This window comes from Erithacus rubecula (genome assembly GCF_903797595.1).
Source record: "Erithacus rubecula genome assembly, chromosome: 16".
NCBI classification, from domain to species: Eukaryota; Metazoa; Chordata; class Aves; order Passeriformes; family Muscicapidae; genus Erithacus; species Erithacus rubecula.
The window spans coordinates 13,256,423-13,282,019 of NC_136668.1; the positions used below are offsets into that span (position 1 = coordinate 13,256,423).

A 25,597-nucleotide genomic window follows, 5' to 3' on the forward strand; every position below is an offset into this window, starting at 1 on the left:
AGCAGCAGCTGAGTTTCAGTCACACCAGGGGCTTCTGCTAGGAGCTTGCCTGTGTTCTGTGCTGTACAGGCAGCCCTAAGTTGGCATGGCCATTTATAATCTAATACAGGAAATAAGTGATCCATGACATGCAGCAAAGGAAAGCTGTAATTTCAAAGCAGTGTGCAGAGGTATCCACGTTATTAGCCTTCCTGGAGAAAAATATCTGGATTTATAACTTGGCAATACGCAGTGCAGTAACAGAATGCCTAAAAGGACATGTGAGCATTGCAGAGCCCCAGTGTCTCTGCTGAATCTGACTTCTGGAAAATACTGCTGTGCTTGCCTTAGTATTAACAGTATGTGCTCTTAAACATGTATTCACCTCACTGACTGAGGTCTTAATTGTTTCTGGATGTAGAATGGTCCAAGTAGTGCTGGTGGTAAGGGAAGTAACTCAGAAATTAGCAGTTCTGCACAATTTTGATATTGTCTTCTAATGTCTTTTATAGATAGTGAAGTATGATTTACTGGCAGTTTTAAAAGTTGTTTAAGGCAGGCAGCAGGGACACCAGAAAGGCCATAAAAATCAAAACACATGAACAGAGGTCTGCACGCTTGACTGGAGTAAAAGTTACAAGCAGTGGAGTAGCTGTAGAGTTGGATGATTTAGAATATTTTTAAGCCTCAGCAGAGCTCTCGTCTTTTCTCTCCCTCTCTCCTGTGCCTACCTACAGTGTGTTTACTTCAGCAGGAGATCTGTCACCACTGAACTCTGATCATAACTAGGACAGCCCAAGGCAGAAAATAGGATATAACTTAGCACAAATCCCCAGTCCTGCTGCTCCAACACCTCCTTGTAGACAAGGATCAGACTGGAGCGAGCAGCCTGGCTTTTCTGCAGAGGAATTCAACTAAATTGAAATGTTTGGAGAATACTTGGTTGATTTTATGCTGGAAGGGCTGAGCAATGTGCTGAGAACCCAGGTCTGCTGTTGACCTGTTTCAGGGCATTGGTGTGGCTCGAGCCTGGCTTTGTTTGTACAAAGGAGAGCTGTTCCCCAGGGATGCCAATTAATGATCGGCACACGTGTGACTCTGGTGTGTCACCTTTGGGTGAACTCTCAGTGCACTGAAGAGCCTGAAGCATTTTCAGAATTTTACAAGTTGTGCTGCTCTCTTCATTCCAGCTGGCTGAGCCTGCCTTACCACAGCACTCCTGGAGCTGAGCTTGCTTCAATGCATCAGGTTTTTTCCAAAGCCAGTAATGATCACTTCAGTCCTACCAGCAGAGAAAGTTTTGTGAGTGTGCAGCATCCTTCAGATGTTACAAACACCTGATGTTTGTAAAGCAGATCAGATGCTAAAAACCCAGATTTCCCACCCCTGTGGATACTGAATAGAACTCCAGCATGCATTTTATTTTCCTGTGTATGTCTGTTGGTTTCATTATGTCACCTGTGGTTTTCCTCATATTATAAGTCAATGAAGTAAAAAAGAAAGAAGAATAGCAATGAAGTCAAGGCAGATGTAATTCCTTGGAAATTTTTCAGTGGTGTTTTTTAATGTCAGCAGACACGGTGTAATTTAATTTTCAGAAGAGTCTCAGCTGCAAAGTAGCTGATTAGGCATCTTGAAGAAGGAGCCAATCTCTCAAAACACTCTGTTCATGAGATTATTACAGGTATTCTTCTGAAGAGAGAAACCCCTAGATTGCCAGAAATAAATCACTTTGAAGGATGCAAACCCCCTTGGGTAGCCTTCCAGAATAGAACCCAGTCATTTAGATCTCACATCACAGACCTGCCTTCTTTGCACTTCAAAAAGTAGAGTCAAAGATAATTGCTTTAATGGAGCAGAAGGAAATTTATCTTTGTTTCTATTGTTATTAGAATGAACTTCAAGAAGTGCCATAAAAGAAAGGGGTTTGTGGCATTGGACATAAAACTCAGATCTGCACTATCTGTGTCATTAAAATACATCACATTGGATGGGACCACAGTGTTTTCTGAGCATCATGGTAATGTAAAAATTATCATTCTAAGGTGACTGAAGTTTGTTTGCATAGAAAACAGAACTTGAATTTATTTTTTTTTTATTTAAGCATTTGAATGTTTGATAAAATGTCAGAAGGTGTAACACAGCACACTAAGCTCATGATGCTGCATTTATATTTTTGAGTGCCCATTGCAGGTCAGGGCTGTGTCAGCTGTCACTTACATGACCTGGGCACATTCCACTTGGTTCCTGGAAGAAGAGGATGCAAACTGCATTTTGTTACATCTCCACTAAACCTACTGCCTGCTTCAGACACACATCTAGTACATACAGGGACATTTAAAAGCTTTTGTTTTAATCTGTTTTTTACCAGTTCTGTTCACAGTTTGCTTTCATTCTGCTATGAAAAGATTACACTGTCAAATCAGAAGTTTTACTAAGAAAAGGATTTATAACATGAACATTATGTTCAGCTGTCTCAAGGACAGAATAAAGATGAAAAGAGGCTCAGTGATTAAACAACAAAAAGTATGTTTAAATCATATTAAGGGCTATTTTCAATCTATCACCTAAGGATTTAGCTACATGCCTTAAATTTTTGTGCCAGGAGGCCTCTGAGCAAAATCCTGTTCTTGCAGTGAGGATCTAGACCAGAACAAGAGGAAGAGCTTTTGAAATAGAAACAGTAATGGTTGGCTTGCAAGTTTATTATGAAGTCTAGATTTTCTGCTGGTGTAGATGAAGGCCAGGCTGCTGTTCCAAGCAGGATCTTAGGGATGGGCTTCATTAGATACTCCCCATTTTTTTTCTTCACAGCCAAAGGCAGGTGCTGCCCAGTGCTTTGCTCTTCAGAAGTGCATGGTGTCTGTACAATGTTCTGTGAGCTTTGCTGAGACTCATGGTGGTGCCTGATCCCTGCAGCATCTCTCATCAGTTCTGAAGGGGTTTTACTCCATTCCTTCTGGCTATTTTAGGGGAGCAGCTCTGAACTTTTCCAGCATCAAACACTCTCCAAAGGAGTTTCTGTTCTCAAGGCAGGAGTGGGAGGAGGAAGTGCACACTTGGGGACAGGTCCTGGTTTTTTTGAGTGTTCTGTGGTTTGGAAACTCCGTGTTGAGCATCACACAGTGAGGTATTCCTGGTGCTTCCCTTTGAAAGAGGAGCAGGTGGTATGGGAACATGCAGAACTGGGTCAGGAAAGCTAATTTATACATGTCTGTTAACTGACCAAAAGTGACAGTGAGGGTCACAAGGTCAGCTCTCCTGGGGGGTCAGGGGACATGCCTGACACCTGTAAAATGAGCTGCACACTTCTTAATGAAGAACATTTAAGGTGCACTAAAATTACTGCTTTGTCTCTCAGTTATTGGGTGATGAATTCTTGCTGCTCCAAAGCAGAAACAACTGAAGTGCAGCTCTGTCCCTCCTAGTGGAAAGTGCAGTGCAGGGAGGTGTCACTGCTGTTATTGCTGTTAGCACTTTTAGCTGCTGGTGTAGTAGGACTGGTTGGATTTGAAGAAATGAGTGTATTTGTTCCCTAAACAGCACTTTCCCTCTCTCAGCAGCTCCTCAGAGCAGCTCCCAGGGCTGCAGGCAGGTGAGTGCTGCTCGTGGCTGTAGCACACAAGCAGGAGAGCTTTTGCTGGCTTTACAGAAAACCAACTTTTGCCCTCTGACAGCCCAGCTGAGCATAGAGCAGGGTTTGCTCCCTGTAAATGTCACTGAGAGATGGAGTGGAGCAGGAAAATGGTGCTGTGAGTGACTTCACAGACTGCTCCTTGCCAGCCCAGATTATGCTTTAAGATTTTATTTTTGCCATTACTTTGTCAAGCCTGCAGGAAATTCGCCATTTCCATTATTTCCACAAGCTTCACTTGGCACTTGCTGTGTGAAGTCTTTGAATCCATAGGATGAAGTCAGAGCTATTCCTTTCGACCATTCAAACTACAAACACACCAACTGTGAAGCATTAGTTTTAAACTGCCTGTAAAAATTTTAAAAGATTTCCAAATATTTTTAATAATTCCTTAAAACAGTCTAAGGACATCTGTTAAAGTACTGCATTTCCCTGGCTGGGATTGCTTCAGCTGCAAATTAAGGTTGTCAGTCAAAGGGCTTTTTCTATTTCAGACTCTGATCTGGGAGTTTTTAGCATCTCTTCCAAAGTGAGCCAAAGAAAGACAGCTAGTGAGCTGTTCTGGCTTGTTTTGCCATGTGTTTAACCTAGCAAACAGAAAGTTGATACCTTTTGTGAAGTGTTCTATATTTTACTGGATACCTCTGCTTGGTGAGGAATCAAGCTCTGCAGTTTTGACATATTTTTGCACCTTTCATATTCTTTCTTCTGCAGCATGTGTCCAATGTTTTAATGTATTGAGTAGCTGTGGCAAATGCTATTGTGTGTCTGCAAACATTTGAATCATTTTTAAGGCACTGGCTCTGCTAATGAGGAGCTGGAGCAGAGGCAGAATGATGTATTTGCTCTCCAGGATTTCCTGCAGAGATGAATAGTAGGTTCATGGTGAGCTGAAAGGACATGACCAGCCCAAAGAGCCTTTTAAGGATGTGCTTGTTTATTGCATGCTGATATTCTAACTCCAGCTTCATCAAGTGCTATCACAGTTTATGAAAATATTGCTTCACTACATTACTGTTTTATTGTGGTGCTAATGCCATATTGATCTAGATTTCCACCTGCTCATATGCATCAGAATACTTCATTTCATGTCATGGTAACATGAAAGTGTAAGAGAAGGGAAGGCTTTGTCTTTTCAGTTGTAAATCCTAACTGGCTTTTAAAGCTTTCATTATTTTGTGCTGTGTGATTGAAAGAAGCTGGCATCATCACCAAGCTTGCAACAGAGGAAACATTTTTTTAATGTTCAGTGTTTAAAAGATGTCAGTGTTATTTCCTTTGTAAACAGAAGATGATGGATAGAAAATCTGCTGAATTTTCAGCAAAAGGGAGTAATTTCTTCAGTTCTTTTTCATTCCTTAATGGAAAAAGAATTATGGAAATGAGACTAGGCATTACATTAAGTGCTTCCAATGTTCTTTCCCTGCAGACCAATAAAAACATAACTCCTCCATTAGGGAAATTTAGTTTTTTGAAGGCTGCGTGAATCTGAGTTCTGAATGAGCAAATGAGATGACTCTGCTGGGGTAAACATTTCCAGGTCTGATTGTGTATTTTAGGTCTTTTGTAGGTGGATACCAGCTCTTACCTTGTCTTGTAGGTCTTCTTCAGAGCAGCTCTTTCTGTGACTTTTTATATTGGCTTTTCTTGTAGTACCTCTGTAGTGCAATTCCATAGTACAAGGAGCAGCAACAGATCTTTCAAAGTCATGAAAAATCTTTTCCTGCATGAACGTGGACTAGAGTTCCTGGCTTTTTCCAAACACTCCAGCTGCTTGGAAAACTCCATAAGCAAAATTCAAACAGTACAAGTAAAAAAAAAAAAAAAAAAAAAAAAGTCTATTCTACTATTCTGTGTTTCCTATGTTTATAGTAGTTATAGTCCCACCCATGACTGTACATTATGCAGATTGTAGCTGTCTACCTTTAAAAATATCCTTTATCTGTAATTGGGAAATGGATATGCAGCAGTAAACTGCTGCTCCTGAGTGTGTTCAAATCAGGTCCCTGAGCAGGGGGGATCCAAGTGAAGCCATCTTTTCTTTCTGAGCTGTTAACCATGAAATAGTAATAATGAGCATTAATTTCTAGAATTTCTAGAAGATCACAAATAAAAATTAGAGAAGAGGAGAATCATTACAAATCATTACCATTGATCCTTATTTATAAATTATTAATCATAATTCACTTCATATACAATATTACTTCAGTTGTCAGACAAGTTGCAGAAGTATAGAAGGATAATTTGTCCTAACTTCTGAAATTTGTCCAAGCTCTGGAAATGATTAAGTGGAATTCTTTTTTTTTTTAAATATATATATATTTATTTTTTTTTTTTTTTTTAGTTGTAAATAGTCTGGATGTAGCCAAAACGTTCTAGTTATAATTGATCAGATAAACCCCATTTTTCCCTTTATTGCTGAAGGGCTGATCCCATGGGAACATGCTGCATAAACAGTGAAGACAGTAAATGTAATTACTGTGAATATTTGGTCACATGTGAGGCTGGTTTTACTTTGGTTTTTTGAGGTCTATTTTCTGAAAACACTGCTGGGAATTGTACGTCCATCATTAGAGTATTCCCTGAAGGCCCAGTCCACCACAGGGCTCCCAGAAACCATTTCTGTGTTCCTGTTATATTTTATATGTAGACAATTTAATCCTTCTGCCATGATCCAGAAAAAATGGCATCTATGAAAATATTGTGTTCATTACAAATTCAGGAGGCAAGGACACCCACACATTCTCTGTCCTCATCCTGATTATTCATTCCTAATAGAAAAAAAATTTGAAATGCTGCAAAAAGACATTGCACATAAAAATTTTCAACTTTTTGCTGATTTGTTTGCTATTTTATCTCCTCTGCCTATCGTGTGTCTCAGTCAATTGGTGAATTTGATCAGCTGCATGCTGTAGAGATTGCAAAGAGCTGCTGGCAGTGAATTTCCACCTTGCACTTCAGATTTTTGGCTGATGTGATTTGGGGTGACCCCGTGCTGGGGCTGGGGTGGCTGACAGTGTGCAGGCTGGGCTGCCTGTGGAAGACACGAGTTCCCAGAGCCTGGGCTGTGTTTGCACACACTGCAGCCAGGTGGTTGGAGCTGTGGGTTTCCTTTGGCTTTGCTCTGCAGGAGAAATACCTGAGATGGAATTTGCCAGGTCTCTGTGTGGCTCCTGAGTGCTGCCAGCTGCTCTGGCTCTTCTCTCAGAGGTGTGTTTAAAGCAGAAAAATGAGAGATTGGTAGAACTCTCTGTGGTCCAGTGGGAAGCGGGGAAGAGTTTGTGTTTTGTGTTCTGCAGACCTGATGGGATGGGTCTGGTCCCAGGCTGGCAGCCCAGCCCACAGTGTGGGGGTGAAATGTGCCACATGGTTCATGAGTGTCTGAGGCACTCTGCACATTTTAATCACATTTTCTCCTCCCCACCCCTTGGGCATGGCTCACTGGTGTGGTAGGCACACACTGTCACCCACTGGAATCATCAGAAGCTGTAATTTTACAGATTTCACATTATCAGAATCACAGAATAATGAGGTTGGAAGAAACCTCTAAGATCATCGAGTCCAACCTTTGTCCTAACACCTCAACTCAGAGTCTGGACTATAGCACCAAGTGCCATGTCCAGCCTTTTCTTAAATACATCCAGAGATGATGATTCCACCACTTCTCTGGGAAGAGCATTCCAGTACTTTATTATTCTTTTGGTGAAAAATTTGTTCCCAACATCCAACCTATACCTTCCCTGATGTAGCTTGAGACTGTGTCCTCTGGTTCTGTCAATTGCTGCCTGGTGGAAGACAGATTTGCCTCTGAAATGCACTGCTGCAGTCAACCACCCTCCCAAAACACCTTAGGGAAGCTTAGGTGAGGTCCCATATCACCTGCACATTTTGCAGTAACAGGTTGGTTGGCTTACACCAGCAGTAGAGTCAATCATCCCTAAAGCAAGGCACTGCCCAGGCCAGGCAGGGCTGTGGTGTCCACTCTGGGCAGGAGGAGTTACAGCAGGGTCAGTGCATTTCCCCAGGCTTGGGGTCAGCTCCAGGGGCCTCAGCCATGCCCATCTCACACCTTTGCTCTCGTGGTGTCATTCCAGGGCAACCCACTGTACTTCCAGTCAGCCAGGAACGTCACCGTGAACATCCTCAACGAGAAGACAAAGGTCCTCACTCGCCTTGTGACAGGTGAGGAGGGGAAGGCTGGAGGGAGTGAGGGGGATGAAAGTGGCTGTTCTGGGAGGCTGTGCTGGCTTCAGACAGCACACAGGGGAGCCTGGGTGAAAACTGTGGAGTGGAAATGAAAACTTCACTTTGGAGAAACAAAGCCAGGGACATGAAAGCTGTGCTGGAGAGGAACTGGCTGGGGCTGTCTGATAACAAAGCAGAGCATCATTTTCATTTGGAAACCTGTCCAGAGTTAGAAATGTTTCTTGTATGACATCAGGGTCAAGAAGAACATACACCAGGCTGACATTTGCTGTAACAAGCATAGGTTTTTCCTAAGGCATTTATAACTCACCTGAAATCCTGTGAACTCTGGAGCCAAACTGTGGCAGCAGTTTGCAATTTAAAGTCCTTCTGCTGATGAAGAACTCCCTTTGCACCCAAACAAGATTGTATTGGATGGGGAAATGGGTGTTTCATAAATCCTCAGTGCACAGCAGCCTTTGACTGAACGCATGAGTAATTTGGGTTGAAAGAGCCCAATACATTATATAAGGTATATGGCATTGTATATATGATATATAATATATATTTGATATGGGACAGATATATTTACTGAGATTTATGCATGGACTGTGAGAAGTGTGGCAAAGGCAGTAATCCATAAACATGTTTCTAAGTTGAGACTGGGTTGCTTGTTTTGCTTATATAACATCTTGGCCTTTAGTCACAGCATTAAATAATTAAATATGCAGCTTCAGTGAGCAATTATTTAGGCAGCATGTGTGAAACTTGCCTGGAGGAAGGAAATAAATTCAACCCCAGGCTCCCTGGTTCTCACATTCAGCGTGAAGGTCTTCAGTTTGCTGGTTCTCCATGTATTTTCAGGAGGGTTTGGTTCATTAAGCACCTCTGTGTCATGAGAGTTTGGGACTCAGTGATACCTCCCAGTGTGATGCTCTGGTTATTGACCTCTTTATGCATTCAGCACCAGCTTTGGTTTCACAGTGGAGCAGAGATGTGGTCCCATGTAGTGTGTGCTGCAAGGATGACTGGGGAGGTGATTAATAAGCAAGTCACAAATCAGATTTAGAGTACAGGATTTTCTCAGTGCGGCTGGACAAGTTTTTTAAGTACTTCCAGGGATCTCAGCATGGCCCTGCTTGTCTGAGGTGCAAACCATGTGCATGATTCTGTGTGTCCAGGTGCCAGCAGGTGACCTGGGTAGTAATAGAGCTCTTAATAAAATTCTGACTTTAAGGTGTTATTTCTCTTGTCTTTTGAAAAATGAGACTGGTCTTGAAGATGGCCAGAATTAATGCAAAGTCTAATCACCTGCCTGGTGCAGGATAATATTCCAGGAGGGCTGTGGCTTAGATGGAGTTGGCAGGGCTGTTCAGTGGTGATTTGTCCAAAAAAGTCTGGCCTAGGTCAGTAACCCAGGGCAGCCTCTTTGTAACTCTTGGCAACCTTGGAGCCACAAACCTGCCCTGAATCTCTGTTCAGGAGGCTGATGTTTATCACACCCCACCACAGAACACATTGCCAGAGGCTCTCCAGCACTTCAGGGCACAGCAGCCTGCAGGAAAAGCAGCAGAACTGAAATAAGATCTTTGAAGGAAAGTTTTACTTGCCTAAAAACTTTTAGCAGTGTGAGAAGATGCCATTTTGCTTGGCCTGCATGTGGTTGAAGGGATCTAAAACAAAACATTTGCTCCTGTGCTGGTGTTTGTATTTTTATTTTTTTTTTAATTGGGCTGTGCATGACACTGATAGAATTTTAATCCAGATATATTTAAAAGGTAAAAAAGGAGGAATCTTGTACACATCAACATTAGTCCAAGCAAAATAGGCCCAGGTGCTCTTGGTGCCTCTTACACCTGCAGCAACACTCTCAAAGCATGGCTGGATATATTCATTGTGTTTCACACATGGGTCTGTCTTTTTGTAAAAAATATCCCAGCTATCCCAAGTTCATTGGTGATTTTATGGCACACATAAGCATTAACAAAAGCATAAGTAGAAATAGTTGAGCAGGTGTTACTTGGGTAAAAAACTGTCCTTTTCTAATAAAATCTAAAAAAACTTCCTGTTTGGTATCTCATGCAATTTGTTGAGCTATTATTGCTTAGCAAATGGGTTTATTGAATGTATGAAGCTACTATGTGATTTTCTCATGCTTTTCCCTAAAGTAAAACTTCTTCTCCCCTAGGTCCCCAAGCAGTGGAAGCACACAGCCAAAAATTTGAGGTGAAAACCCTCTCTGGAAAATTGTTGTTTTCTGCAGATGACAACGAAGTGGTGGTTGGAGCAGAGAGATTGAGAGTTCTAGGTAAGAGATTGTTCATTAAGCCACAGTTTTAATATGCACCTCTTCAAATCTGACTATAGTTTTGCCTGACTTTCCTTCCTACTTGCTGAAAGCTTCTTTTGGAGATAAAACCTTGTGCTGTCTTTATGGCTTTGAATCTTCTCCAAAGCAGATAAAGGCCAGGAGTTTCTATGTGAGAGCTTTCTAAGCTTGCACAATTTGTTATTTCCCCTCCAGAAAAAAAAACCCCTCTGGAATTGGTTTGTCTGGCTGAGTGAGGTACTTTTAAAACCAGTTTTGGAACCTGAACAACATTTATCTCTTGAATCTGGGGTGAAGGACGGTGAGGGGCTGCCCCAAGGATGTGGAAAGGGAAATTTCAGGGTTCATGTTTTTGGTGCCAACACTGCCACCAGCTCCTCCTTGACTCTGAAACAAACACCAGGAGGATCTGCCTCCCCAGCTGTGCTGCTGCCAGGCTTCACATTGGTATTTCCTGATGAAAACTGGGGATACACTCTGGGTTTGGGGTGTAGGGGGTCTTTCTTGTTTCATTAAATTTTTTCTTTTCATTAATTGGAGAAACGAAACAGTTGTGGCAATTTTAAATTCTGAAACTTACTTGATATTATATAAAATCAACTTGAATATTTGTGCTTCCCAGTTCAGTCCAGGCTCTTTGGTTAGTCTGGGATTTGGTCAGGAATGTTTTCACACAGGACCAGAGTGGGTAGCTCAGTGTTGTTCACAGTCACACAACAGTACTGCTGGTCTCTGTGGAGTCACTAATATCTGATTTATAGTGACCTGTTTTGGATGCATCTTTTCATTCCAAACTACTCCTTACTTCTCTTGTAAAAACAGATCAGTAAAAAGCTTGGAATTACATATAGATATATGTTGCAATTGTTATTATTATTGTTATTATTATAATTTTTAGGTATTTAATAGCATATGAGGTATAATATAAATGGGACTTGGTATCCAACCCTTGACATTTTTTGCTGCCTGATGTCCTGCTGTTCTAGATGGTTCCTGTTTTTGGACAGGCTGGGTGTAGCTCTCTGCAGGTCACTGTTGTCACACACTGGACTAGTTCAGTCACCAACTATAAAAAGTTAAGTGGGCTTCACAGGATAAATGTTGAACTTCACACAAATTAAGAGTGTCTTTGTTAGCTTAAAACTTTGAAGAGGCCCGTTCAAAATTCTCGTGGTGTTCCAGAGCTAGGGGCATTTGTAACAATCAATTTTCTCCAACAAAGCTGCCTTCAGCTGCACCCTTCAGAGCTAATTCATGCAGGGTAGATGAAGTCAGGAAGCAAAGTTTTCTTGGAGACCTTAAAATAAGAGAAATTTACATCACTGGTTTTAAAAAAAATACAGACTCTTCTCTTTACAAGCTGCAAGTGCCCCTTTTCAGATTACATACTTACAAAAATTGCTTTTAAGTTCCTCTGGACTTTCAAGAAACCAGGAATTAATTTTGATAGTTATTTTGAGTTTCTGCCTTGTTTTAGTCTCCAGAATAAACAGCATCAAAAATCTGCTGATCACTGTAGTGCACTTTCATTTTTACCTGTACCTGAGTGTTTCTCGAGGTTGGCTTGCCTTTTGCAGATTAGAAAAGAAAAAGCAGGATTATACTACTGGTGTTATTCCATAACAAGTATTCTGATGACCTTGAGCTGAAATGCTTTCTGAGTTCATACTTGGCTTTGTTTTTCTCCAGCTTTGCTTCCCCAATCTAATTTTATCTGCAAAAGTGTTTGCTGTGGCTGTTTGCCATGCTGGGAAGTGTTGTACCATATGTTCGTGTTTCTTGCAGTGTTTTTGCCTGCTCTGAAGGCCAGCCCGAGTTGCAGCACTCAGACAAATTCCTTTGATCATTCTTCTGGTGTTTGGGCTCTCAGGTGCTGTGGAATGTGGCTGCTGACACCCATCTAGGCCATGTAAATAATTTCAACTTGTTCTTGCTGAACACGTACTTGTTGTAGAGGCAAGTGTGTGTCAACAACCTGGCATGAAAGTCATCCCACAGAGGTCAGAGCAGCAGTTCTTGTGGCCAGCTTTGAATATTGCCAGAGACAATAACTCTTTTCTTTGTACAGACTTCAAAGTTTTTTTTCTGGAAGTTTGTGCTACAAACCGATGCTGAATCCTTGTCCTGAGAAAAGAGGTGCTCTCCTGCTTTGAAATGAGCCCTGCTCTGGGTATCTAGAGGATTTTTCAACATTAGCAAGGGATTAAAAAGGGGAAGAATACACAGAATTATAGATTAAAAACAAACGCAAGTAGGACATATGATGCATTTGATGGTGCTTCAAAAAACCACCCAGCATGGACAGTGCAGATTACCATATGAAAGTGCTTTTTATTTGATTTGTATTTTGGGGAGTTACTTCTGATTTATGAGCATTAAAGGACACAGAAAGACAGAGCTGGCCACCTCTGCTTTTCATGTATGACGTCATTTAGAATTCTTAAATGATTTTATGTGATAGTGAGCCCAGTCAAACCTGTCACCACAGGAGAGGCTGGAGGGTGGCAGGAATTTCTGTCTGAGGGGAAGGGCAGCCCTCTGAGCCCTCTGGCCATGCTGAGCTCTGGTGAACACAAACTGCTGCAGGCACAAAGAATTCCCTGTGCCTTGCTCAATTTGGGAGCTCAGCACTGCCTGGGTCCAGATAACTCTGAGGGAGCTGTAAGAAATTCTATAAAAACTGAGCCTTGCAGCTACTCCAGTCTGCCCTTTTTCTTCCAAACTCTTCTGCCAGTGCTTATGGGATGGGATGGGATGGGATGGGATGGGATGGGATGGGATGGGATGGGATGGGATGGGATGGGATGGGATGGGATGGGATGGGATGGGATGGGATGGGATGTTGGGAGCACATTCTCACTCTTAGCATCCCTTCCCTCCCCAAGGCAAAATCTGCCCCTTCTCTGCCCATGGGGTGTGTGGGGTGACTGCAGCCCTTCCCTGCTGTGGTCAGCAGAGCTTTGGGCAAACCCCATGGACACAGGAGCTCGAGCCTGGCTGGACCCTCCATGGGCTCCTAAACACAGATCCTTGCAGGGGAGATAAATGAGCTGTTCCTAATTGAATTTGTATTTGCTGCCTCATCCTTACTCCCTCCCTCCCTCCAGAAATGAAACGAGTCCAGACCATCTGAAAAATGGGGAATAAAAAACCCTCTTTAGTTAAAAGAGTATTAAAAAATAACTTTGATATATATTAATTACAATTTCATTTAATAGCTTATTGAACGTTATAGCATTTATAAATAAAAGACAATCATAAAGCATTATTCTGACTGTTAATTAGCTCTATTTATTCTCCAGATTAGTTTTTAAATATGCCCTCTAGATGCCACTTGATACTAATTAACAGAGTTACATTATTATCTCTATAGAAAGGCATTTTTAATTAAATCTAAAGCAATTTAAATTAGCATGAGTTTTTACAGAAATTAAACTCTGGTCAGATGCTTAATTTAGCCTTATAAGACAACATCTGATGACATGCCACTGTCAGTTCTCCCAAGGGCCTTGACATCTTTTTTTGAGATTGTTTTTTGAAGTTTGTTTTCAGGGAAACTTGCCAGTATACTCTGGTGTTTAATATTTATGATGGATTTAACCAATTTTTTTTGAAGGCTAAATGTTGATGGGAATCCACATGCATTGCAGTGAGCTGAGATAATACCACAAAAGCCACACTTGTGCAGCTTACAGGAGTCTGGCAGTCCCTGGGTTTTTGAGTGTGGAGGGAGGTTTGTGTGGGAGGTGGGATTGCATGGGCTGGATGTTGTCCTTTACAAACCTACCAAGCTTTTTAACCACTGTTAAATTACTATTTTGCTTTCCGACAAGGATAGGATTAATCACAACCCCACAGGGTCTCTTCTCTACCACAGAACAATGCAGGGATTGCTCCCACTCCCCAGAAAAATCTGTCTCTCAGGCATTTGGATTAGCATGGCAGAAGCTTTTCTTCTCCTGTGGCAAACCCTGACTAAAATAGCTGTATTTAGAGTGAGGTAGGTTGCCTTTCATCTCCAGAATAAAGACTGCAGGAGCAGAATGAGCCAGCCCAGTACCATGGCTGATTTAAAAGTACCTTTGATCTCACCAACCTTTCCCTGCCCTCCTGTCAAATAATTAGCCAGTAGCTCCATTTCTACCTTGTAGCATTTTTTTTTTCCACTGTAGCCAACATCCTTTGGGCAATGAACCATGTGGAGCATGTCAATGCTGATGACAGGTTAGACTTTTAGGACTGTTAATTTGGGAACATTTTTTAATTCAAGTTTCTCTCCAACTGCCTGGGAATGCACCTGGAAAGAGGAATCAGCTGTTGAAAGGTTATTGAAAATTTATTAATAAGTTTGGAGTAATTAAACCCAAGGCACATTTCCAGCATTTTATTTATGACCTGTTTGTTAAGGAGTTTAGAGGATTTAGTGGAGGAACACCAACGATAACAGCAGTGTAGTCCAGGAGTGCATGGCTATTTACAAGAGGAAGAGGAATGGCATTAAACTGAAAGATATTAGATTTAGATTAGATATCATTAAAAATTTCAATACTGTGAGGGTGGTGAGGCACTGGAATGGGTTTCCCAGAGAGATTTTGGATGCTCCATTCAGGTTGGATGGGGCTTAGAGTGACCTGGTCTAGTGGAAGATGTCCCTTCCCATGGCAAAAGAGTTGGAACAAATTGATCTTTAAGGTCCATTCCAAGCCAAATCATTCTGTGACTCTGTGACTCTGTGACTGTTGAGAGCTCTTTTAAATGGCAGTGTTGGGGCTGTTGTGGGGGACAGAGGCAGGAACCTGCTCTGCATTTGTAGAACACAAGGTGCTGTGGCTTGTCACTCATTAAAGGGTTAAAAAAACCTCTGCAGTAATTTCCTTCACTTTGGACAAGAGCAGAACAGGATTTAATGTGGAATTAATACTGAGCTAACACATCTGTGTAAGCTGCCCCAGCTGCCTTGAGCTTCACATCTACAAACACTTTCAGGGTTCCATGTATTAGCTTGATCTGGCAGGAGCCCTGCAGGGCTGTGGCTGCAGTGCCAGCCTGGCCAGAGGACTCTGCTCACATTTCCTCCATGTTAATCCTTTACTGGCTCCTTGGCATGTCCTTTTCAGCTTTTGCTTGCTGCAGTAGTTACAGCAGAATAACTTTAATGACTGCAAAAGGAGTTATATTTTGTTAAATAATCCACAGAGCTATTTGAGTGGCATCAGTCATTTCAGAGGGTGGGGTAAGCTGGGAATTTAACAGTTCCCAGGAATTGCCACCCATTTTTACAGCATGTACCCTTGTTCAGCAGCAGTTATTTATGGGTGGGGATGTGCATGGTTGCCCTTTATAGCATTCATCGTGATTCCAAAATAGCATTTTGCTGATGTGTTTGTGGCAGAGGGAACAACTCTGGTAGCCAAGTGTTGAAATCAGGCCTGACCCAGAGAGGAAACTGAGCTTTGGTCTCACCACTGTCTGCTGCAGGGTAAATGCCAAACTTCAATCTTTGTAGCGTGGATTTTGGGCACTTGCCTGAAAAACATGTCCTTGCTACAGGTCTGTAAGTAGCCTTTCAGAAGGAGACATGGTGCTGCAATACTCATGCCTTATGAAATTGAGATGTTTTCCTTCTCTAATCCTTTTCCTTTACTAAGGCAGTGGAGGGGAAGGTGTCTTTACCCAAAGAACAGGGAACCTCTCTGGGATTCCTCACTGGGATGCCTTGCTGTGCCTCTGGCACAAGCTGCCCCCCCAGCATGGGGCCACTGCCCTTTCCCAGTTCACCCAGTTGCAAATGAGCTGCAGCTTGCTTAGGCAGCTTCAGAGCTCCTTGTGTGCTCTCAGCCAGAGAGGGGAACAGCCTCAGCCAGGCTCACCAGGCTGGGACAGGGTTTGACCTTCTGCTGGAGTGCTTGAACTTCTCTGGGCAGCAGCTGCAGTGCTGTGCCCACTGGAAACTGGGCAGCAGCAGCACTGGGGCAGTCCCAGAGCAATTCCCAGGCTGTCATGTGGTTGTGTGTCCTGCAGGAAAGGGACAGGGAAATTGCTGGCAAATGGAGATATCAGGGTTTAGCACTGGCACTGGCAAGGCTGGGAGCAGCCTGCCCTGTCCTTAGCTCTCAGCTGTGGCAGTGCAGTTCCATCCATTCCCTTGAGCTCGTTGCAGAGCTGTGATTATGGGAAAAAAATTATGTTTAGCAAAATTAAGGTGTAGTGAAAGGCAAAAACATATGTTTACTATCAGTGGTTAAAGCCACAAGAATTTTTTTTTTCTCTCATCTAGGAATTGTGCTGTTGCTGTATCCATGTAGAAGCAGGGGTCACAAAATGATTTAACCTGTAATCAGCAGTGACAGAGAATTAAAAAGCTATATAGAAAAGAAACCTGATTTAGTTGCATTGGCTGGGTTTAGGGTTTGCTTTTGGGGTTTTTTTTCCAGAGGTTGAGATGCAATTTTTGGATGTTTTGTTTCAAATAGAGTATTTCTCCCATTCTGCAAGGGAAGAAGTTAAAATTACCCATTCTTGCATGAATACTTCTCATAGCTTCCCTACTTGAAGGGCAATAGGTGTGATGCTGTTTTCCATTCTTTTTAATGGCAAATCCAACTAACATTCCTCTCCTTTTTCAAAATCCACTCACCCAGATATGAAACTTGTCTTTTTATTGGCAAGAACAATCTGTGTTGGGAGAGAGAGATACTGGGGAGTTTTCTTTGTATTTGCTTTTACTTAAAGTACATTCCAGGCTGAAAGGATAGCATTTATGTAAAGTGTATAGGCTTGGAGTCCAGGCTGAAATGTGTGTTCAGATTGTGTTCCCTTAATCCTGTTTAAGGAAAGAGAGGAATCATCCACCATCAGATTAATATTGATTAAATGTCACAAGGATTATGAAAGAAACATACTGTACACTCACCAAACACTAAAATCAAGTTTAAAAGTGTGGCAGATTTATATTTTATTTCCTAAGTGTCCTCCCCAGCTGATCTGTTTGAAGCTCACATAATATTCTCCATGATAAATTTCCACTGTGTATTCCCACTTCAGGTGCTCCCCTGAGTTCCTTTGCAACTTTGCACAAGAATGCTGAGAGGAGCTTCAAAGGAATTCAGTGATGACATTGCTATTGTTGAGCTGCAGGAAAAGTGTTGAAGGACCCCAAAACTAGTCAAGAAGGGAATATCTAGAGGTCAGCATAAGTTGTAGCAGCCTTTCTTCCTATGTCTGTTCTCAGTTTGGATGTGAGCTCATCTGCTCTGTTCTGCTATTCTTTTTATATTCCTCAGATAAATGAACCATGGCAGGGAGGCTGTTGAAGATGGTGTGACTACAGGCACACACATCACTAATGACCCACTCCATCTCTCAGCTTGCAGCTCATCTCTTTGTTTCCAAGTTTTCCAGTTTAAAACCCAAGCTCCAGTGATTTCTTGGGATCCTTGAGTCAGAGAATTGTTTCTCCTCCACCCAGCAGGGCTGGAGTCACAAGGAGTTCCTGTCTGGCTTTACTCAGGCACAGCCCAGTGCCTAAGGCTTGGCTCACTCCCTGTGTGCATACAGTGCCAAGACCAAGAGCTAAAAATAATCTGTAATAAAAGCAATAGATTCCATTTTTAAAAATTATATTACATTTTTATTATAAACACTTTGTTGATGCTGCACACGATCCCATTATTGCCCTTATTATTCAGGATTTTTTGATTGCCCTTAAAAGAACAACTCCCCAGCACTTAGACAAAAAAGGAAGACAGACAGACCTTTGCAATGAGCTGTTTTTATGGGATCCTGGAAAGAAACGTGAATGAAGCTTTATGGCTTTTGTTCAATATGCTGGCTTAACCTAACCAGGCTATTATTGGACCCTGAAATAGAGCTCTTATTGATTTCAGATTTAATGGGATTCAAGGGGAGCAACAGCAATTACTATGCTCACCCATTTAAAAACATAAATTAAGGATGAATAAGGCTTTAAAGCTTGGAATTAGACAAAGCAGTCACAAATAATTTTTACCTGCATTGTATTGGATTTACTTCCTGGGCATCTGTTTGCACAGACTTTCTGAGACTGTCACATATTATCTGATGAGACCTGCAGAGGAGAGAACCTCCTCTGATGGGTGTTTTCATGAACAAATTGCTCAATGTGTCCTGATCAATAATAGTGGGAATAAAAGTAGTTTATGGAGACTAACAGCACACTATGCATTGCCTTGTGACTTCAGCTGGAAAAAACATCACAGCAAGTCCTTCTCCTTCCCCCCTCATCTGCACAGCCCTGCATAAGGCAGAGCACTAAAGGGAAGATACACCAAGACCAACTTTATCATCACAGGCCTGTGAGACCCCACTTTCACTTGAAAGCAGTGATGCACAACACTGAATGTGTGCTGCAGGTCTGTAACAGTCACTAAAAAATACAGAGTGAGAAAGAAATGTGCTGTCTGAAAAGAAAAAAGGAAAGTGGGGAGTAGCTAACCTGAGTGGAAACCTGGTGTCTCCCTGCATTCCTCCTCCATTTCCCAACCCTAAAACTGGACTGAAAATGTTCTCTTGCTCTGAGACTCTTGATTTTATTCTTGAATGAAGTGAACACCTACAGGAGTCTTTGACACCCCACAGCTTATGCATTGCAAGGGGGGAAAAAGCCAAAAAACCCAAAACACTCTCAGAGTGAATCTTTGTGTGATTCAAAATACTGTAGGTAGATCCTGTCATATGCTTTGTAAGTTCCTGACTGATTGTGTGGAATTAAGTTATTGGGCAGAGAACCAGCTAATGGAAACACATTGATGAAATCATTTTTGAGGGACATTAAATGGGACTTAAAATAAAGCAGAAATGGCTTTATGGATTTTTCAGTCAAACTGTTTATGAACATTTATCGGTGGTAAATTACAGTGCCAGAAGAGGGAATCAGTATAATAGAAGCCTCCTTGATATAATACTGTGAAAAAGAATAATTTATTGCCTAGGGATATACAGTACAGTGTGTTTAAATACTAATTATATTATTGTTTTCTTCTGTCTTTGGCTGATTGCACATAAGTTACCTTTAGAAACAGTAGAAAGTCTCATATGATTAAAAAAAATTCAGTAGTTTGCAATGAAATTGAAATTTTCTGTATACATTTTTCATGGCAGATAGAAAATGTTTTATGAACAGATAATTCAGGAAGCAGAAATTTTGTTGTACAATAATAAATGAAGGTCACATTTGCTTTACACTCAGTAAAAGAGGAAGAGGGATGGAGCAGCTTTGATTGAAAAGGGAGATTGTAGCAGCTGATTCTTGAACTGCTGGAGCTGTTTGTTAATACCATTTGCCAAAACCCATCGTTTCTCAGGTGGAGGACAGTGAAAATAAGACTAGAGGAATGCAAGACTAGAAGGAAATTGCTGGTCCTGAAAATATTGTCCCTTGGTTCTGAGACACCAGATCTTCCAGTCAGGAATTTGTCAGATTTGTGATATTATCCCATATAAATGAAAAGCTGCTCCCACTGTAGCTCCTCTTTTGGCTAGAAAACCCTCCCTTTCCTTCCCAAATATACTCAGGACCAGTTTACTGCCACTCACATAAGCTCTGGCTCTCATATAAACATTGGCTTAGATCCAGTGGTTCTTTTCCCTTCGTGTTATTTACCCTCTGATGTGTTTATGCACAGCATGAGTTATCCTTCCTCAGCACATCACAAAGCCAAGTCCTTCCAGGCTTCTTTTGTAGGACAGGCTTCTGTTTGTGCAGTCCTGACAGTTTTTCCTCTCTGTACACTCTCCTCACTGGGGATGAATGGGGGGGCACACAATTGTTTGAGGATTCACTGGTGATTCTTAAAATAATGTGATTTTCTTTTGTTGTGTGTTCCTGTTAGAGTTTCTTCTTGCCTTTCAGTTTAATGTCATGTTTGCCTTCCCTTTGACTCTGTCACACTGCCATGAATCATGAGTAGCATTCAGCTTTCATCCAGGGATATTATACCTTGGAATCCTCCAACATGTAGAAGAAATTTTTACTAATTTTTAAACACATGACCTTGAACTTCGTATTTTCAATCGTTTGTTGCTCCATAACATCCCAGTTTTCCTCAGCAAAGCCAGAATAGCCCAATTCAGTGACATTCCCTCAAACTTTCCTTCCTCTTTTTGCCAAAGCCTCGAGTCACAGTTGGATTCCATGATCTTCAGAGTCTGTTCCAACATAAGTGATTCTGTGATCCTAAAACCCCTAAATGAGGTCACTTCTCCAGCCTTCACTTTCAACACATTCCAGCACTGATGCTGTCAAAGCCTGACTGGGGACTTCCAGGGTGGCCAAAAGCCAAACTTTGACACAAAAGCCAAACTTTGACACTAATTCAGTGGAGTTGAATTAGTCCAAGGTAATTTTTCCCCTCAGGAGCTGCTGATCCCCCAGGCAGAGGCTGAGACTCTCCAGTGTAGAATAGAGGGGCTGGAGGATGGGGCATGTTTGAGGTCCAGAAAATTCCCAGCAGCACAGAAAGAAGAGAGTGGTTCTTTACTGAAATCATCAGTCAGCGAGGTGAAACCAAAGGAGAACTTCTCCAGGGTGTTTAATTCATCCATCACCCCCCTGCTACAGAAATGAGCATGAGGATTAGGGGAGGAAAGTTTATCATGCCTCTGATGAGCTTTACAAACTCAAGAGGACCCTCAGCTGCTGGCAGGCAGAGCCAAGGGAGGGATGTCTCAGCCCTGCTCCCTCAGCATCCCCACGTGATGTCCTGACAGGGACAGGGACAGGTGGCCCTGGGGGAGATTCTGTGTTGTTAAAGGAGAATATTAAGAATTAGACAGTCAAGGCAGAAAACCTTATAAAGGCAGGTAATGTTAGCTTCTAATTCAGATCAAAGGGGAGAAACAGAAGGGTTTGGAAATCTCATTCCTGTTCCCATTGCATGAGGGAGTTTTAATGGATCTGGAAAGAAGGGAGATGAAAAAAGAGCATTTAAGAACTGTGTAGGGAAGGGAAAACAAGAAAATGGAGGGAATGAATACCCAGCTCTTTTATTTTCAGCCTTCTTGAAATGACTGCATTGGGGTGGTTTTCACTGACCCTGTTTCCAAAGTTGCTTCCTGTATTTAAACTAAACAATGAAAGCCTGGAAAACCCCAAGTTTAGAAATAAGTTAAAGTTTCTACTTATTCTGCAAGCACTTCTGGTTACAGGCAGGTAGTTATTTTGAGCTTTGCATGACTTGAATATCCGACTTAAGGTGTCTAAAAATTAATTAAAATACTCAGCATAAAGTCACCATTTAAGCCATGTGGGTGGAAAGGGTACCAGAATATCTAGTGCATCTCTCCAGCTGCCCCTCCTCATCTTCCTTCCCTCAAAAATCTGTTCTATTATGCAGATAAGTGCAGGCTGGATGTTTTGCTACATTTCATTGCAAAGCCAAGGCAATCGTGTTGGATAAAGCAGAGATTTAAATCATTTGGAAACTGTTGAGAGAGGACAGATCTGATAGTAACAACCTTCATGGTTGGCAAGTTACAGCTGCTTATGACAACTTGTAACAATGAGAGCTTATAGTAAAGTTAAAAACCAAATATCTGTATTGTGCCACAGGATCAGCTTCAATCCCCAAGTATAAAGCTTCAAACTTTAGGCTGCTGTTATCATCTTGGAGTTTACTTTGTTTTTCTCTGGTTTAGAAAGACTTGGGGAGGTTTTTTATAAATGCTAGAGTGCTTGTTTTCATTCAGATTTTTTTTTTTCTTTAACACAGTGAGACAGCTTAGTTAATTTATTTTAGTGCAAAGAAAGTGTAGTCATACTGCAGCCATAGGTGTTTCTCACTTATGGCAACAGCTACAGCAGGATGTTGTCTTGACATGTTTTGGACCATCTCAGAACATCTGTTATTCTGCAGTGATGACTTTCAAACTGCACACAGGGAATAGTTGCAATAGCATGTGTTAGGAGTGCTCTCAAACACTACAGGTTAAACTTTTCATCAGGATGTGTGGTTTGCACCAGTAACTTTATCAGACTAAAATCTAAAGAAATAAAAAAAAATGCCACCAGCACTGTCTGCATGCTGACACTGAAATTGCTGCAATGTCTGCAGGTAACGAGTGACTAATTGTTCACAGTGCTTCTGAAGGCAGGACCACAGGTTTAAATTTAAGAATATAGGTCATGCTTTCTCATTGGCTTGGCAGCTGTATATTGGAGAGCAGGAACATTAATTTATAGTGCTCTCTGTGTGTGAGGCAGTTAGTGCCACTCTCAGCTGTGTTTTAATTGGGAGTTTCAGTGGGAGCAGGAACGTGATGTTCTGATGACAGCACCTGGGGACTCCTCTGCTCCAACAGAGTATTTGAAAAGTAGAACAGGTTCAGGAAAAAAAGTGAGAAGTCCAGAGGATTTGCTTCATAGTGATTGATTCAGAAAGCCCAGAACTTCTCAGAGAATCAGAGCAGGTTGGGAGGGTCAGGTCACCATCAGTGTCTCACTGAAGCCTCCTCGTGCAAGGCTGGTTAGCACATGAGGACTCAAGAAGATTCAGTGGTTGAAAGATGAAGTGAGACCATTTCAGATTTAATTCACATTTTAAATGAGAACAGTTAGTGGAAAGGGTTGCCAGAGGGGGACAGGGATTTGGTTTTCAGCAGTGATACGAGGAGAGCACATCTTCCTAGAGAAGAGAGAGCAGGGCTTGATCACAAAATATGGACCCAGTTCAGGGATGGCTGGGTGAAATGGGCCAGCTGGGATATACAGGGGCCACGAAGAGGATTGCAGTGGTCTGGAACTTGGAAAAGCTGTTCATGGTACCCAGCAGTTCACAGCTCTAAAGCCAGTCAGCAAATGGGGCACTGCAGCTTCCCCACCATCTCTGAGAGAAGGGGGAATGAGCAGAAGTTAATTAATTTGTGGGTCACACATGAACAGGCTGGGACTGGAGCAGAGTCTGCTCGTGCTGCCCTGCATGGGGGTGCACCTCCCTCCTTTTCCCCAGGCAGGAGAGGTGGTTTTTTCCCCTGACTGGAGAGGTGTTTGCAGCAATCAAGTCAAAATTTGCTTTTCTCCCTTGAGTATCTCTGAGAGCCCAGCCAAAGAAATAATGTTGTAACATGCATCCAGGTTCTTTAATGAGGGGTGTAGCTGGGGTAGGTGCCTGCTTAGCAAAGGGTGTCTTTTCCAAGCTCCCTGCATCAGCTGGATCAGCAGACTCTCCCCAAGTCAGGGTGCAAGCACCTACTTTTCCAGCCAGAAATGGAGTTTACAGGCAAATCAAGGCAGCCCATTGCAGATGAACAAGGTCTGGCTGTTCTGGGAACAGAAGGGATGTGCAAGAAAGCCATGGGGTCAGGCAATGGGTTAAATTGAACCTAGGTATGATTTGACAATCACTCCCCTGATAACAGCTTATAATGTTTACAATTTGTCTTCTGTTTTGTTTTGTGATTTCAGGAGCAGAAGGCACAGTGTTCCCTAAATCTATAGAAACTCCCAATGTCAGGGCAGACCCCTTCAAGGAACTAAGGTAAACTTTGGAATATGGTTTAATGGTGACTCAGTGGAGCCTTGTTGGAGTTGTGCTTACTGCTGGGCATTATTTCTGCTGTTGCATAAGAGCTTGGGGATTCTCTTTGGAAGGCATCACAAAAGAGGATGCCATGGGAGAGAAGGGACCTGCCATATTTACATGTGACATGACCAAACTAAATGCAAACACAGGTCATGAGAGCAGCATTTCTGCTCTGTAACATGCTCTGCATACCCTGGGCTCAGCATCTGGAAAAAAAATAGAGTAATCTTCTCCTGGTTGTGCAGGGAGGCTGAGGGCTGTGCTGGATCACAGCAGCAGGCTAAAGGATAATTCTCTCCAGTATGATCTGCCCTGTAGAACTGCAAACCCTCCCTGATATTTACAGGGCATAGCTGTGCACGTGTGTACCTGCAGACACCTGCAGAGATGCCACTTCTGACAGCACTGTGCCAGGGGGAATAAACAGCACAGCCCCTAGGAGCCAGTCTGCCCTCAAGCTAAGGCCAGGCATTATATTTATATTATTTTTTTAAATAATAACAAAACAAAACAAAACAAAAAAAAAGGTGTGGCACTACAGGTAAACTTGGATTACTAGTCTCTGGAAAGATACTAATCATATGGCTTATAAATTATTAACTGAATCTCCTGATACCTTCTGAACAAGGGTGCTGTAGGGTATGCCTCAATACTCAAATTATCCCTCCTTAGAAAAAGAGAGAGAGAGAGAAGTACTTTAAAAAAAAATTTTTAAAAAGCAGAAGAACATTTTGTCCTTAAATCTTGGGTTGCCAGCTGTCCTTTGCTGGAAAGTGCTGGGGATGGAGCAATCTGGAACCAGCTGAAGTTGAGCAGATTTAGTGCAGGTTCAGGGGCTGAGAGAGGGCACCTCTCATGGATTCCCTGGTCCCAGGGACAGCTATGGCCCAGCTAGGTCACCAGGAAAGATGAACATCCCATCTGCCTTCCCCTTGGGTCTGCTCTGCCTTTCAGCTTCCCCCAGGAAATCTCTGACTGTTGCAGTTTCCCACTCTGGGGATCATCTGTCAGACAGCAGGAGCAGTGGAGTGTGGTTGGGTTTGTTCTGGAAGTTTGTGCTCTTCCTCCAGACTGTGACTTTTGTGGTTTTCCCAGCTTGGGTCTTCCTTTAAAAAAAAAAAAAACAAAGAGGAATTGTGGTGTTTACTCAGTGGCAGGAAAGCTGTGAGAAAGATGTGAGGGTAGGGGGTGGTGGGGCAATGCTCTCCATTTCTCTGGAAAAGCCAAGCAAAGGCACCAGCAAATGGATTTCTAGGTGACCTCCAGGTGGCAAAGGCTTTCTGGCACAGCTCATGTTTACTGACATTTCCATTAAAAAAAGAAAAAAGGCAATATCATGGTTAAAATATCAATAGCATCTCCAAAATTTACAAAACCAGGTCTTGAGTAGTGCAAAAGAGATGGAAGATTTAGCTCCAAGTTTGTGATTAAGACTTCTCTAAAATGGGAGCAGGGGAAAAATCCAAATAAGTGGATGTTGTATTGAAGGAGGAAAATGTGAATTAAAAAGGCCTTAACCTGATTGACTATGCTTCTGTTCCAAAGCAAATTAAGCTAAATGAAATTGAAATGAATTAATGGCAGAATCCATGCAAGGGATTGATTTGGTGTATTTGGTCTGCTTTAAATTCATGTTGTTATTTTACTTGTTTTGTGTGGGAAGCTGTTAGGTAACTGATTTCCTTTTGAATTAGTGGATTGGGTGAAAAAATCCTGTAAAATCTATTGGGATTTTTGTATTTTAGGGGTTTTTTTAAAAGAAAATTATTGAATGGAATTTACCTGGGGGTAAAAATGTCCCACGAAGTCCTGAAGTATTTTCTGTGCTTCCGACAAGTTTGGTAGAAATAGTAATCTATAGTAGATTATATAGTAGATATATATAGAATATATAGTAGAAATAGAAATCTTGGC

General features: G+C 42.0%; 1 protein-coding gene across 6 annotated transcripts in view; it reads left to right on the plus strand.

Moving 5' to 3' along the window:
• The window catches only part of SGCD (sarcoglycan delta), a 305,266-nt gene that overhangs the window by 249,251 nt on the left and 30,418 nt on the right, over positions 1-25,597 (plus strand). For all 6 annotated transcript variants that reach the window (XM_079319423.1, XM_079319422.1, XM_079319421.1 and 3 more), the window contains 3 exons: positions 7,708-7,795; positions 9,987-10,106; positions 23,566-23,638. In XM_079319423.1, coding sequence (XP_079175549.1) covers positions 7,708-7,795; positions 9,987-10,106; positions 23,566-23,638 — 281 coding nt within the window. The remainder of the gene's footprint in view (positions 1-7,707; positions 7,796-9,986; positions 10,107-23,565; positions 23,639-25,597) is intronic.